The 15831-nt window shown below is 40.3% G+C and overlaps 1 protein-coding gene across 1 annotated transcript in view; it reads right to left on the bottom strand.

Moving 5' to 3' along the window:
* ALK (ALK receptor tyrosine kinase) overlaps window positions 1–15831 on the bottom strand; it is a 319157-nt gene that overhangs the window by 36509 nt on the left and 266817 nt on the right. The window contains exons 10-11 of the mRNA XM_086460670.1: window positions 7675–7769; window positions 6150–6293 (exon numbers count right to left, since the gene is read on the bottom strand). Coding sequence (XP_086316796.1) covers window positions 6150–6293; window positions 7675–7769 — 239 coding nt within the window. The remainder of the gene's footprint in view (window positions 1–6149; window positions 6294–7674; window positions 7770–15831) is intronic.

Here is a 15831-nt window from a genome sequence, read left to right as displayed (position 1 = left end):
CTCATTCCAAACCAAAACTTTACTGTGATTTGAGAAAATTACCAACCAAGCACCATGCTACTTGGTTTGTTTTGGAACCTAAAGTAACGCACAAGTGGAATGCATTGGTGCTTTAAAACAACGTGTAGGCTTACTGCCACAATCTCTGTTCAAGCCAAGAGGTTATTCCTACTTCCAACAGAGTAAAAACAACATCAATAGGGGCTAGAAGGTCTCCTGCCTGCTTCAGGGGCATAAGAAACCCCATGGCTAAACTTCTAAGGCCACTAATTCTGTTAGCTGTCCCTCAGGGAGTTCATTTTACTTCTTCCTCTAAGGCAGATGTCATCAAACTTGATGCCATGAACAAGCAGAACACTTGCTTCATTTATTTGTAAAAGCATTCACAAGCTCCCTTACAATATTTGACCAACATGGGAAATCAAAGGCTTACAGGAAACTCCCCATCTTAATCTTCACTTACATTTGGCTGCCATTGGCACCCTGGTAGGTGTGGAGGGATATACCTTTTATTCGGTGCATGAGCAATCTCAGTTATGCATCACCAGTAATTCCAGGGTTGGTTTGTGCTGAAAGTCTGTATGCAAAATATACTACAAGCATATATAAAAACATGTTCAGTGATGTAAGGAAGTAAAGACCTTTCAATTTTGCTTCGGGTTCTGTTGTTTAACAGTGTCCTATGAGCAGTCATTTGAGACTATTGTCTTTTCCAGGACTAAGTTTGTCAGAGATTAATGGAGTGCGGTGGGGGTTTGAAAGATGACGGTAAATGTCTCACAATTACAGTGTCCCCCCCAGGTAAATATGTCTACACAGCTATATTAATGGGATATAAAATGATCACAGAAATTAGTGAGTCTTGTCAGCAATACCAGAACCAGTTACACAGGTATGGCTAGACTAAGAGGAGACTGGCTTTTCAACTATTTATGGAGATACTATTTCTACCTCTGTCTTTCTGTTTTCTAAATGGGGGTGGCAATGTAAGACCCGGACATGCTTTTCAGTTCAATAAGAAGAGCATCTGCAGTGATGACAAATGTATGCCAGATTGATCCTGAGTATCATTTCAGTGAAATACTCCAAGCTTGACTCATGCTTTAGATTTTTCTTAAATGTCCACATAAAGGGAACACTATCCGGGCATCCTTGTAGGAAATTATCTGTGGTCAGTATAACAGGGCAAGGGCATTGCTGACTTCGAAACAGCTTCTTTCTTGCTACCTGCTGGATCCAGAAACTAACAAAGCAGCATGAAGAAAACAAATTCCTTTTATCATTTATGTTTCACTTAAAGAGACAGCAGGAGTCTTCCATAAAAGGTGTTAAGTGTGACATGCTACTAACTTTTTGGAATTTGATGTTCACTATTACAAAGGATATTAGAAATGAATATTAGATAACGAAGACCAAGTTGGGTGGAGGTGGCAAAATTATTTTCAAACCTTTCCTGAGATTTATAGCAGTTTGAACTCTATTCTTGAGTGGGCAGCTTTAAAATTTAGGTCTAAAAATATGTGAATTGCCCTGTTTAGTTCAATTGTATGGTTAGCTCTGGAGAGCAGTTATGCCAGTTCAACTTTGCTATGCTGGGATCTGGTTGTATGTTGATTTTCAGTACCGCACCTTTGTTATTTTCAATCCTACAGAGAAAGCAAGTGTTAAACACGGCATTAAAGAAATTCATGCCCACATGATCTCAGATCCCACCATCCATCTCTGAACATTTTCTACCACTGTTCAGGATGCTACTTTTGTTGGGGGGAGGGCACTGAGCTGTTATGCACTGTGTTAATTGATGCTTAATACAAAAATACAATTCTGCAGATACCTTTATTGCATTATGCCAACAGTTCAGTTAGTATAATTGCACACAAAGAGCAACAAAATGTAATTTTCTTTTACTTAATACTCGCTCCACTGTTCCTTTCAGCTCCTTCATCTGATTAACTGATATGACTCAGAGTTCTTCCGAGAAATAGCCATCTAAGTATTCACAAGAGGACTCTCCCTGATGCAAAAGACAAAATCTGTGCAACCACTAAGTGTTGTGAGGAAGAGACCGGGGCTGAAGGAAAACAGTAATCCAGTCTGGATGAGAAAATTATTTGATGACTGTTTCCATGCAAGAAACAATGGTCACACATTGGTGGATATGCAGATGAGATGGGACAAAACAACGCTAGATTTGAGGGGAAAAAGGGTTAATCTTTTTGTAGATTTCACAACACATTTTTTGTACTGTGTGCCCTGACGTGAGTAAGTTGTCAGTGGGACAGATGAGAAGCGGAAACATCAAAAGAGAGGCTACCCTCATGGTATTTACAGCCTATTCAGAAGCACCAGAAATCTTTAATTAAACCTTGATTGCTCTGTGTCTTGTTATCTCCTTTTGCCTACTGAGAACCCTGTTTTGTCTCCTCCAGTTTCCATGATAGTAATTTGTTTACCTAGAGTTCCTCATTATTGCTCACTGTATCTTTATATGACTGAATTTCCCATATTCTGGCCTTGTCTATAAAAGGAAATTGCACTGGGTTGATATAAATTGGGTTTTTAATTGGTAGTTAAATTCTCTGTAGAGAGATGCTATGGTTTGAGCAGCTTCCAGTTTTACTTAAACCAATACCTAATCAATTTAAAAACAAAGCTAAAGTAAGCTTGGTTTACATCAAAATAAACACCCTTTTGTATGGACGTAAACGTTTCAATAAAAAAAACTAGTTCCACTAAAGCAGCTTCAATCTTCTGGTATATGTAGGCTTTCTTACAACTGTTTTGCAGGCTGCTTCTAGAATGAAGTTTCACCTGCAACCTTCCAGCAAGAAGCTGGCGTTTCAGCAAATAACAATTAATTGAAAAGGAAAGCATTTCCATTGCTCTGTGATCATCTGTCTAATGACCACCTTGCACTGCAAGTAACTGTGGGACCTGAAACCTACAGGAATTTTTCTGTGTTGCTCCTCGTCATCATCAAGAAACTTGAGAGCGCAACACTGCCATATTAGTTGTAGCAATTTAGAGTCTTATTCTACACAGAACTTTCCTCATTCCATGTGTGACACATGACAGTGGTTAACAGATTTCTGGAAGCTTTAGGATCTTTCAGAGTGTGGCTGCACGATGTGTTTTGAACCTTCTGTGTACATATCCTGGAAGGATGACAAGCCACGATAAGCAACGGTAAGGCTGAAGAAGTAATTCACTGGGTACAGGGCCTAAGAACAGAGAGGACAGGGAGGCTGGTGGTGATGAGTATCACTTCTGTGGAAAATGGATTTCCAAGCACAGGCAAAACCAGCAGGTGCACGTAAGAGGTTGTTCGCATTTACAAATGAGCAAATCGAGGCCCATACCCTTCAAAGCAATGGCGCCTCTTTGGAGTTATTGTCACGTAAACAAAGTAGCAGCTGTCTTTCAGAGTGTACTTCCTGCTGTGTAGGCTTGGGGACCTGGGGAGGGCATTTTATTATACTGTTGTCTCCTCAGCTATAGGAACATTGCTTTAATATGATTTCTTAAGAAGGAAATATTATAGCGTGTGATCTATCACACAAGCCAAAGATCACATTAGCTGTAATTACTTTTTGGCTGAGCTCATATTGGTCAATGCAGTCTTTGGGACTTCAGGGTGGTGCTGATACTGTTGGTTCACTTGCACAACAGTAAATATGCGGCCATCAAAGCAAAGGCCTTGACAGACTCAGCCTGAGGTTTCTTAAATGCATTACAGGATACAGAAAGAAACAAGATTAAAGCTGGGTAAAAGGCATAGCCTATGGACCAAACAAGCATCTGCAGCATTTACTGAGAGTAGGGCCTCAGCAACACATAGGAAAAAGGTGATTCAGAGCTGTGCAGAACCTCAGAAATTCAATGACTTCCCTCTGCAAGCAGCTGCAGCTTAGCTTCTCTGATTTTTGCCCTGTCTACAGCGAGGGCACAAAGGAGAGAAAATTGCTGTCGGAGTGATTTCAAATCTCAAGGGCTGGAGACAATTTTAGACAGAACGTGAGCAGAACTGAGGATCAAGGCCAGAAATTAGGCAAGCTGGCCTAAATACCACAGCAATTGCCTTGAATTTTCACCCAAAGGTCATAACAAATGATTTGAATTACTCAAAGTACTTCGGTGACATTCTCTTCTACTCCCATGCAATCTGACTCCCATTATTTCTACTATCCAAGCATTTCTTTAAATTGCATTCCTCAGATAGGATGGGTAGCAGAAGAACTAGAAGATGTTCCATCATGTCTAGTGAGAAGTAGGAAGTAACAAAATTCTTGAAGAAACCTACAGCCACAGGATTTCTAGCCTAACACCCACATACTCACTTTAACTGGCCTTTCTCAGTCTGAACTGTCTATCTAATGGCTTTTGTGTTACTAAAACAGTAGGTACCCTGGAAGGAAACGTACAGCTATGCAAAATCAGCCAGAAGTCCGTAATCTACACCTGTGTATGGATCCTATCACAAGATCACTGACCTAAGAGTAATACTGAAAACACTTAAAAGTAAAAGGTGGCTCCACTTACAGGCAGGAACCAGAGATACAGATATTGAAGGGAAGACTTCAAAGGATCTTCAAAGAGGACATAAGGGTCTTTTTGGAAATTACCTTTGTGACCAGCCCGAGCTCACACACAACATCTGTAAGAGACACAACCTTTATAGCTAAAGCACAAGTCCACCCAGCCCAGCATCCTCTCATTCTCTCTGACTCATTCTCCTGAGACTCCTGCCAGTGCTCCTGCACTTTTCTTGCTGTATGATGATCAGTACATAAAATATTAATAAACTCCACTTGACGGCAACTCTTGGCCTACAGACCCCAGACCGTATCATCAACCTCCATTGCCAGAGCTCACTTTGCAGGAGAGCTCAGGTACCAGCAGCTGCCCTGCTGTAGCAGCAGGGAGTGGGCTATTACATCCAGCTTTTCAGGCAGGCTTTGAAGGCTGCATGCAGCTTTCAACCACACTGACCAGACTGCTGTTGGTATCAGAACTAACACCACTAGTTCATGTCCTTCAACAGTACACTGCAGGTAGCAAAGTGAAACATGATCTAGAATAGAACAGACTCAAAGAAGTCTTTCTAAGACAGAGGAGTGGGAGAGAAGAAGCCAGCATGAAAATATCCCTGGGGTTACTGACAAAGTAAAGGAGACATATACCAACCAAGCTCCTGTTCTCTACCTTAAGGGCGGTATTTCAAATTGTCAGGTAACTAGCTAGCCCTAAGTGAGGAGAAACAGCTGCACACAGTGCTGAGGGTGGCAGTTATAGCAAGTGCTTGTCTCTCCTGTAGTTACCCTCACTTCTGTGGTCAGCACTGCTCCCCCAGGTAGGCTGGAGGCTGTGGCCACCTGAATCAAATCAGGAAGAGAGGCTGGCAAGGAGGAGGGAAGGAAGCAGATTGAAATAGAAATGCATGTGTAGAGCCCAAAATAGACATTGTGAATATGTGGGCAAGCCTGGGAGAGGGAAAAGACAAACATTTGGGAGACAGTGATGTGAAGGGGAGGTAAGGGAGATCTTGCACCTATTTGGCCCACGCCACTACAGTTAAGCTGGAAAGAGAAGCTGGAGGACAGGGAAGAACGAAGTAACATTGACCATATGAGACTAATATTTCCAACTAACCAAAAATCATGTTTTTAAAACAAAGTCCAATGCTGTACTCTTTCAAATAGGCAATAAAAATATTACTGAAAAAGCAAAGCTATATTATTTCAAATCAAGCCCATATTTCGAGGTGGGCACTGAAGTTACCACATGCTGGACACGGTCAATTTGGACGCTTTGCTTTGATTCCTGCCTATTTTTACATGATCACAACACCAAACCAAACCATCTTACAGTTTAAAAGCATTTTTTACTTCAAGAAGAGGCTCCCTGTGGTTCTTTCTTTCACCAGCTTGCAATCAAAATCCAAGTTACATTTAACAGTGAAAGGTAATTGCTTTCTAGAGCTCGTTTTGTTTTGGTTTGTTTGTAACGGACTTGGGAAAAGCTCTGAACAAAGGCTTTGGTAATAAATAATTAAATAAATGAATCATATTGCATTCAGCCACATCTAAGTGAAGTCAGTACTAGTTGGAAATCTCTGCTGTTTGAATACACTTCTCAGACCAGATAACTACCTGCTGGACCAGAAATTGGGGCAGTGTTGATTTGGAGATTTCCCAGAAGCTTTTGTTCCCATCCAAACTTCTTCTGGCCACCTCTACTGGTGAGCAAATTGCTTGAGTCTGGAGTGGTACCTCGAGGTATCTTCTCTCCACTGACTAGAAAACAGGAAGTCACAGATTGGTTTATCGCTGAGGGTGGCTGAGTCAGTATATAATCCAAATCTGAAGCTAAATTGAGGGCTGCAGGCTTCTCTGCTGAGAATAAAAGCCTGCAGTCACTGGACACCACACTAGTAAAAGGAAAGGGCAGATTGACTTTCCATTGCTGCTATGGGAACTGTGACAAGATAAAAATAAACAGGAATGAGTGGTGGACAAAACAGCAAGTGAATGAAGACACAAAACAGAAATACAGAATACAATCTTTAGCATTCATTAGAAAGTTTCTCTTTTAGCCCGTAAAAGCATGTACCATCTTTTTTAATTACAGTCTAATTTTAAGATCTCTTTAGAATACTGGAACCTGAGGTACATTGTACTTATGCACAGAAACAAAGGAGTATTACAGCATAGATGGAAAGCCAAGGCAAATTAACACAATATAAAGCAGATGAAACATTCTGACTGCTGTTGGATAAGGAAGTAGTTTAGAGGTTTTCAGTCTGAAGTGGGCTACAGAGGTTGTAGCTTCAAGCCTAGGAGATGGAAGAACACATTTAACTTCTACTGCACAACTGAAGGCAGAAATTTCATGTGTTCAGAGCAGCAGTCCTCCAGTCCTCATGTAAGTTGTTGGTCTGAGCTATAGAGTGACAGATCATTGAACATATTTACAAATTAAGCAATTCACTATGCATGAGATTATAAAAGACAAGCCAGACAAAACTGTTCAATAAAAATCTAGACAGGGTGAAATCTGGCAGCAGAGGTATAGACTGGGCATATTCCAGAGGCCAGTCAATCACAAAGTCTGGATCAGAATCCAAATTTTTCCCAAGAGTAGGACAGAATGAAGATTCTACTTTCTGATTCAAACTTAAATGCACGCCAGTCCAAATAAATAACCTTGTTCTAATTTAACTGGAGTATTGTGCCCAATGTTATTGCAAAGTTTGTGTCAATCACAGGATGCCTGTCCTTTCCTAGCCAGAGTCCAACTGTCATTCATTTTGATAACTGTCACACAGCAAACCAGGTCATGTGGAATTCTATAATCACAGATTGGCTTCTGCATCAGCCTGGGTGGACAGGTGATGCTACTGTCTCAGCTGGAAGCTGACTCTCCCACACCATATGTCTTACTACCCACTTACAGCCAACCTCAGAACCTGTTCACTGGTTGGCTCCACTAACAAGGTATGCATCTGAACGGTCTCCTTCATCTAAGCACAGTTATTTCTGAAACATACCTTTGCATTTCAAGAGTCTTTTGAAGATAACAAGACCAAATCCCTTCCCCACAGTTTCAACCCCTTTCCACATTTCAATTACATAGCAAATAAAAGACAAATCACTTACAGATAAAAGGAAAACTTACTTGTTAAGTAGCAGTCCAGACTAAGGGAGACATTGTCAAAAGCAATAACAGCATCAGATCCTTCTTCCCATGAAGCGATGATCTGAAACCAAAACCTGCACGGATTGGAGAACAGAGATTAAATTCTGTAAAGAGATGAAACTCAGAGCTCTTTGCAATTAAAGCAGTTTTAGAATGGGGAAAAAAGCGTTTCTTCTCATGTATAAAAATGCTAAATTGTCAGAGAAAGTACCCTCCCCCCTAACAAGCAAAGATGATCTGAGGAGGGAAGCTGAACATGAATATAGGTAGACAGAAAAAAAGAATACAGCCCCTCTTCCCTCCAGAGGCATACAACCTGAAGCAGGTGCAAGTATGCATGTGTGTGGGTGTCAGGACAGAAAATAAAGTCCCCTGGCTTCTGGCATAAAAAACCCCCAGACACCTAAGTGATTTCATCCTCACAAGTGATTTACATCCTAAAGTGTTAAGAAAAATAAGTAGGCTGGGGCTCCTGAAGGCATTTGGAGTTTCTAAAAGGAACTGGCAATCAAAGGCTGAAACCAATTTAGAAAGTATTCGGTGTTGATCCACCCTCTAGGAAGCAAAGGATATCTTAACAGTCCTGGCACTCACAAAAGAGAGGAACTGACACCGGGTAGTCCATAGGAAGAACAAAACTCATTATCTTCTTGTAGAAGCTGAGCAGGTTTGCCTTAAATCACTTCCACACTCTCAGCTGGCTTTTGCCAGGAAGTTCTGGCACTCCTACATTACCAGAAGAAAGATCACTGTAAATTCACCCTCAGCGATATTACAAGTCAACAGGAAGAGCAAAAGTAACCCACAACCAAATACTTCAAGTCTGATAGTATACTGACCACACATTAATTCAGTGGACTCATGGATTTAGATTTTCTCTTAGCTTAGCAAGTTCATGTTCTCCCAATGCGTATCTGACATATAAAACCATAATACTCTGCTTAGGAAGGAGAACAATTTCTAAAAGGAGCCGAGAAGTCAGATACAATGCTGAAAGACTGCATCAAGACAATAAAAACATGAAACTATCATATGCTGTAGAATGAGCTGCTATAGAACGAGGTGCAAGAGAACACAAAATATTATATAATAAACCTCATTCTCTGTCGTATCTTGATGTTTCACACCAGCAGAAGTTAAGCCATTCATGGGTCTCTAATGCGTATCCATTGTTGATGGTTCCTGCTCTGTCTTTTAGATACAAGCACGTGAATTCTTGCAGGTGTTCCAGTTTAGATGAGAAACTGATGACAGAACAGGGTATTTTTGAGAAGCAGCCCTGTTTCTTTAGAAAGACTGCGGAAGTCCTGTCCCTTTGCTGCAGCAAGAATCTAAACACCAGCAGAATTTTTTTCTTGTCTCAGACTTTAGTCGTTTATGCATAGAACCGGGTCTAAAACATTTCTCTCAGCTTTTTATCTGCTATCAGTATTCTTGCATTAGTCTTGTTGCCTCCTACTGGTTTTAAAAATCTAATTCTCCTTTACCAGCAAACCAATCTCACAAACAAAATTCAGGTGAAGCTTCTCTGCTAGTACATATATTTACTTTGGGACAGTATGTTCCTGTGTTTTGAATTAGGGTTTTGACTGTTTTAGCATCCTGACTCTTGTCAACAAACATAACCAGCTTCCATGTTGTTCTCAAATACACTGCTGCTTTCACCACCAGAAATGACAGTGAGGTTTGACATAAGCTAAAACAGACCCCAGGGACATACGTGCCTTTTGAGGATATCTAGATTGAAGTGTCGTCATCTTCTGCAACTGGTGTTCTTGATAAGCTACCAGTTACCAGCTAAGGTAGCACCATGGTCAGAAAAGCTGACCTAACCAAAGCAAAAACTTCAAACAGAAAAAAATCCTGGCAGCCCCTCAAAGGTGCAATGAGTTTAGAACAGAATACAGTCTGTTCACGAGAGAAAATAGTTGATACAGTTACTATGTTCTTCCTTTTTTATTTCTGGTAAAGCAAAACAATGATGCTTCAATACTGAAATTCCTCACTCCTTGGAGATATGCATTGGACATATGGAAGGAATTTTCTAAAATGAACTCTTTATGTTCTCAAAACATAAGTAGCTGCTACGAAAGAGCAGGTGATTGACACAAAGAACACTGGATACAGTGAAGGAAGAGTATCCCTAGTATTAAAGGAAACTCCAAACAGCAAGACATACTTTTCTTTGCTAAATGATCAGTCTTTATCAGCTCAAAAGATGGTAGCTCTATCCAAATAAATCTGAAGATCACAAAAGTGTATTTTTTCCTTCCCAATCCATACAAAGTCCAATTGCAGTCTGATGTTACCAGAAGCCTCACAGTTCTTGGTATGCCTGAAAGCCACTGTCAGTATGTCTAGGAGAACTGGAAGGAACATAAAATCCCTGGATATTAAACTGGCTTCCAGCTACATCGGCCATCCTCCCCCTGCCTTCTCCGCCCTGTTTGCTGCACAGCTGACATCCCACAATACTTCAAATGAAATTACAAGCTCTAGCATAAACATATGCTGTTCAGTTCGAGACATGCCATGTGAGTCTTAAACAAAAGCTGTTGGACAGACAAAGTGGGCTCTGATCTACTTTTTCCTATAAGTTACTGTGCTAGCAGCAGAGATGACTGAACCAGATGTGAAACAGGTCCTGAATCACCACAGTTCACAGTCTGGTATGTTTTGGAGAACCAGGAGCTACCTTGGGTTGTAAACCACAGGCTGTAGCTCAGCAGAAGCTTCTCCCTCCCTGTTGTGCGCTGCTGAAACCTCCAGGAAGAGATAAGGTGGAAACTGATACAGCCACATGTCTTTCAATTGGCTGTGTTTGAAAATCAATGCCCTGCACACAGTGAACCTTGGCGCTACATTGAAGGTTCCGAACTGAGTCTCTGATGCATTCGATCTTTGGCCTGTTTCCTGAGGGCGCACACTAAATACCACTCGGAGATGTGGACATTTTGATGTGTATTTATGTTTGTAGGGTGCTAAACTGAGGCTGGGAAATGAATTACAAAGACAAATAAGCAGTTCCTCCATGTCACCTTTTCCCTCTGCTTCTGCACACTTTAGTTCAAGTTGCATAAGAGATAGCTCTGCAAAAACTACAATGCACCTTCTTTGTACCTCCAGGCAACTAAATACTTCTGAAAACAGCTTCAAGCAATCTCCCTTGGCAGAACCTATGCTTCATGCCCCAAGGTGTTATCCTTTGATGCACTGTTCATGTCACACCTCTTCAGACAATAAAGGGTTGTTCTTATGAGAACTACTAAATGTTCAGCCTCTAAGTACAAACAGGAAGGCATGATACAAACAAGTATTTATATCATTGAAGGGATTGCCATCTAAAATGTCCATATAAGAATGCAATAGATTGCTTTTTACTTTTATTTACAGTTCATTCAAGTTAAGAGACAGCCTTGCTGATTTCCCCTGCAGGTCCACTGGGGACCAGAATACTTGAGGAGTTTCTTGAAGTTCACCAGGGATGAAAAAAGTGACATAAATGCCACCAAAATACAAAAATCATGTGAATGTTAAACCCTATTAGGGCCATGAGTGCTGCTCTGGCTGCCTATTAATCTGATTTTTTTTTTTTCTAACATGAATGCATGTTTAGTACAAACCTCCTCCTGAGACCAGCATTTCTGCAACGAATAGTTCATATTTTTCTCTTCTCCAGTTTAATGCCACTATTAATTTAGAAATACGATGTCTTTCAAATTCCATTGAAACAAGACCATCAGTTAACCAACACTTCAATCATTAGCTTTGGTGGTTTTAGCTTAATGGGCTAATTAAGGGAAATCTAATCAAAACTTAAGATGAAAATGTCACACATCAGTGAGACAAAAAAAGACCCCCAGACAATCTCATTCCCTTGCCCCCTCCTTTTTTTCTTTCTGTTTGATCCCTGAAATGAATGGAAACAACTCGCTTTGACTCTGGTGGAAGCTGATACTGAACACCAGAAGCATATGTTATTGCAGTGACTTCATACAACCCTGGAGGTGACGTCTCACTGATATTTTTGCACAGATCAAAGTAGGGTATGCTCACTGCGCATACAGTGCTTCAACTGTCACCTATAAAGCACAGATATTGGTCCACAGCACTGTGTAGGCATATTCACTACAGACACAGATGCTGTTGTGGATGGCCAGGAAAGAGTATTCCTGAAGGCAATATACAGGAGCAGCAAAATTAGGGCTGTCAAGTTTGTCATGACTTTGTTGCTTAGTAAGTCCCAGCAACTTCCTCACATAGAATCCAAATCCTCATCAGATAAATCTCTGTTTGTAAGCTAGATTTATTCATAGGAATGAAAATATGGCTGCTACAAAAGGTTTTAATGGCTTGGATATTAGAAAAACCATTACTTGACGACTGGTGGAAATTGCTCCTTATCTATCTCTTCTTTTGCCCTACTTGACCCAGGAGCACAGCTAGAAAAACGTTCCTTAGATGTATGACAATTGGGAAGTACAAGTCACATCCCGCAGAGTTGAGTGTCAGCTGAGCTGTGAATGCAACTCATACAAAGGCCTTTTTTTTTTTAAAAAAAAAAAAAACAAACCTGTTTGAGGCAGATGGGAAATGCTGTACCAGGTGGATGAGAAAAAACTCATTCAAATCTCCCCTTTGGGGAACATCAGCTTGGCTGTCTGAAGGATACAAGTTTTACATAAATTCAAAAACCACTCAAGGGTGACTACTGATCAAATATTACAGAGTCACAGGTAAGAAATAGCACCAAAGGCATAACAAATAAGCTTTTGTTTGGTTTGTTCCTTTGACCCAACCTGTGAAATCTGAATCCATATGAACAGTTCCTTGAAAGTTAGGACCAAGCATATTCCAACTCAGTTAAATCTGACAGAAACAGGATAACAGCAAAGCTTCTGGGCTGTAACCTTCCCCATTCCTCAGGATCTTTGAATCTTGGGTTTTATTTCAGTGTGGTCAGTATTTGAGCTTCATCACATCATCCTGGCCTTTCTGTTCAATCGGTTCTTTTTGCTTATTTTTTCCTTGATCCTAACAGAAGGCTGGTTCCCCCCAAAATACCTGTGGCTTATTTACACAAGGAAATACAGAGCTAAAAATGTGAAATCACATTTATAGTTACCTTGGTATAACCTCAAGGAAGACAAACTGTTTTGCTTACGTCACCTATCCTTCAGACTTCATTGCATAGAAATGTTAGCTTTTGGGTGTATTATATCCTCTTCTGTTCGGAGGAAAATAAAAAACATTCTCCTTGAATTGAAGACCTCAAAAAGCTGACTTTGTGCGACGAATTCTGCAGCTCCCTCCTTTCAGTAACAACTCTGAATTCCACCTAAATATTGTCCCTGGCTCATGCAGACAGTTCAGGTTTCCATTAGCCAGACTCAGGCAGTGGTCTTCATGCCATTATTTTAGAAAGGCTCATAATATTTTTTTTCTTTTCATCATAAAGATAGGGATTATTAACCAAGATTGAACGTTAATCTCCTCTGTACTCAGTCCCTCATGCAGTGACATGATCACAGCATGCCTGTACGTATAGATCCCATTTCATAACTTGTAATGTTTTGACTGACGGAACTGATTTCTCTCTCTACCAAGCTAAAATAATTACAGCTGAACCTGCTTGAGATCGAGCTGCTTATGGAATAGAGAAGTTTCAGGTCACTAACCCTTATTACATTCAGGTTCCCATTAACTTCTCTGTTACAAATGATGCATTGTTAGCTCACTTCACAAAGGAATACTTACTATTTGGGATAAAAGACATACTTAGGTGGAATGAGATTACTTGGAGAAATATAAGCATGTTAACCAAACTCAGTTACAATGACAGAATTGCCATACAGGAAGTTATTTAATAGCTAGTAATAAAGGTTGAGATTCAAAGGTGTTATTAAAAGCAACCATGCAGAACATAGACACGTACAAAATCTGTCACAGGTACTCTGCACACACTGTCACCAAAATCCCCTTTTTCAGGTGAACAGAACAGCCATCAGCAGAACAACTCAATTTCAAAAGGAGGACAGTAGCAGACATACATAGTTAATGCTACAGAGCAGAAAAGCAGCCATATGGGCATTAAAAGTCTCACTCTGTTTTTAACATAGTAACACTGGACCACATGACAGTAACGCAGGCTAGGCTTGTTGGATGGGTATAAGAAAGAACAAAGAGATCTGGGTATAGATGTGACCAATTAATACATATGTGGTAATGTGTAGGGAGAGATATATCCAAGCTTGTACGGAGGGTCCCTGTTCCTTCATAGCAGAATGGCAAGAAAGTTCAGGAACAACATGAGACAAACAGGCCTCTGGGTACAAGAACTTTCCTTTTCTTTTTCTTCCTTGATGGGAAACCTGATGTCCAGAAATTTATTAGAAAGAAAATCTGAAAGGAGTGTGAGGGAGAGACAGCAATACAAGAAGAAATTATCAGACAAGAAGAGTGCTTAGCCACAGCTGGTAGAAATACAGGAGAGTGGTATGACTATGAGACAACTTCTTTCACTGCTCTTTTTACTGCAGCAACGAGTGAGAGGATGCCCAGCTGCTTTGGCTGCCATTGAGATCAGAGCTGCTGAAGGAGCCAGGCAGAACAAAGGATCTCACTCCCGAGGACTAAAAGGGAATCCTATTTTGATATGTAGATGAAAAAACTGACAAGCATAGTTCATAAAAATATAGTTTATAAAAATCCGGTAAGCCAGCAAGACTGGAATAGGTAAAGAAGCCAGTTTAAAGAAAGCAAGTACGATCATCTGGACACGAATTTTGACTTGCTCCAACAGAATATCATTTTCTGGGATAACTTAAGCCCGTAGACTCTTTTGCTTTCTTCCACAGGAAGGTCACATCCTTACCTAGCCTTCTAGGTAAGTCACATTTTTCTCCTCCAACGTAATAAAATTCTTCAGTCCATGTTCAGAAGGTCATCAGCAAGAAAACAGGTTTGAAGCTCTCTGAGCACAATGTGACCAAAAGAAAATTGTTTTTTACTTTCTGAATGTGCTGCCCTGTTAAAAGGACACTGGGTCTAGTCCTGCTATCAGTGACAAGGCAAATGGTGCTGCTGCTTATGAATGAAAATTCTAGAGACCTCAAGTAAACTCCTCCTCTCACTCCTCCTTTCCCATCTGGCCACTACTACTTAAGACTGGCTACAAATTTAGACTTTGTAATGCCAAAAAATAAACTCAAGAAGAAAGGAAGGCAAGTAAACCTTTCTAACCAGTAGACAAATTTACATTCCTTTTATACAATCTATACAATTCTTTCAATCTATTCCTTTCTATACAATCTTCTTCTATCAGAAGACTGTACTGAGGTTGGACAGCTTGTTATTAATACTTGCCATTTTTACCAGGTTCCTCTCACAGAAGTTACAGCAAGATCTTTAAAGAAAAGGACAGGTTTTGTAGAGGATATAGGCTTTAAAACACCAGAGCTGGTCTTGTCTGGGCTGGCTCATGTAGAGTCCACTTTCAGGCAACTCCAACCAGGTGGTAGATGGACTCATGGAACATTTCGTCTACATTCCACTCCACACAGCTGGCCTCAGCTTCACCAAGGGAGCAGAAATCAAGAGGATTAGAATTTGTTCCTTAAATCCTTATTTTTCCAGCCAGGCTTCAGCCTATTAGAACTAATCATTTTCTGACTTTTACACTGCATGGAAAAACAGTTGCTAGGAGGGTTGGTGATAATAAACATCAGCCTATAGTAAGCTCCAGAGAATCGCTTTGTTACACCTACTTGTATTGTATCTATGTGATACACCTTAACCATAATGTTAAACAGAATGTCTAATTATTAGCTACACAAATCACTCATCTTCAATTACATCAGGCTTTTGTTTGCTCTTGCTGTTACACTCCCATGACTATACCATTATTAAAATTTAAACTCACATTTACTAACTAAAACCAAACGTACAAAAAGAGCAAGCCCAAACTGCCAACTACAACAGAGCTTTCAAGACTGTTTCCTACTCGCATTTCTGTGAAGTTAAAAAAGAACAATCCTCAACAGGCTAATCACTTATAATTGGAAAACAAATAGTAATTTTCCATCAAATAAAACAATTTTACAGTAACACAGTTCTCTACACTACTCTCAACCCAAA

The sequence above is a fragment of the Leptosomus discolor genome, chromosome 2 (genome assembly GCF_034619465.1).
Source record: "Leptosomus discolor isolate bLepDis1 chromosome 2, bLepDis1.hap2, whole genome shotgun sequence".
NCBI lineage: Eukaryota > Metazoa > Chordata > Aves > Leptosomiformes > Leptosomidae > Leptosomus > Leptosomus discolor.
This window is presented reverse-complemented; position numbering and strand designations above follow the sequence as displayed.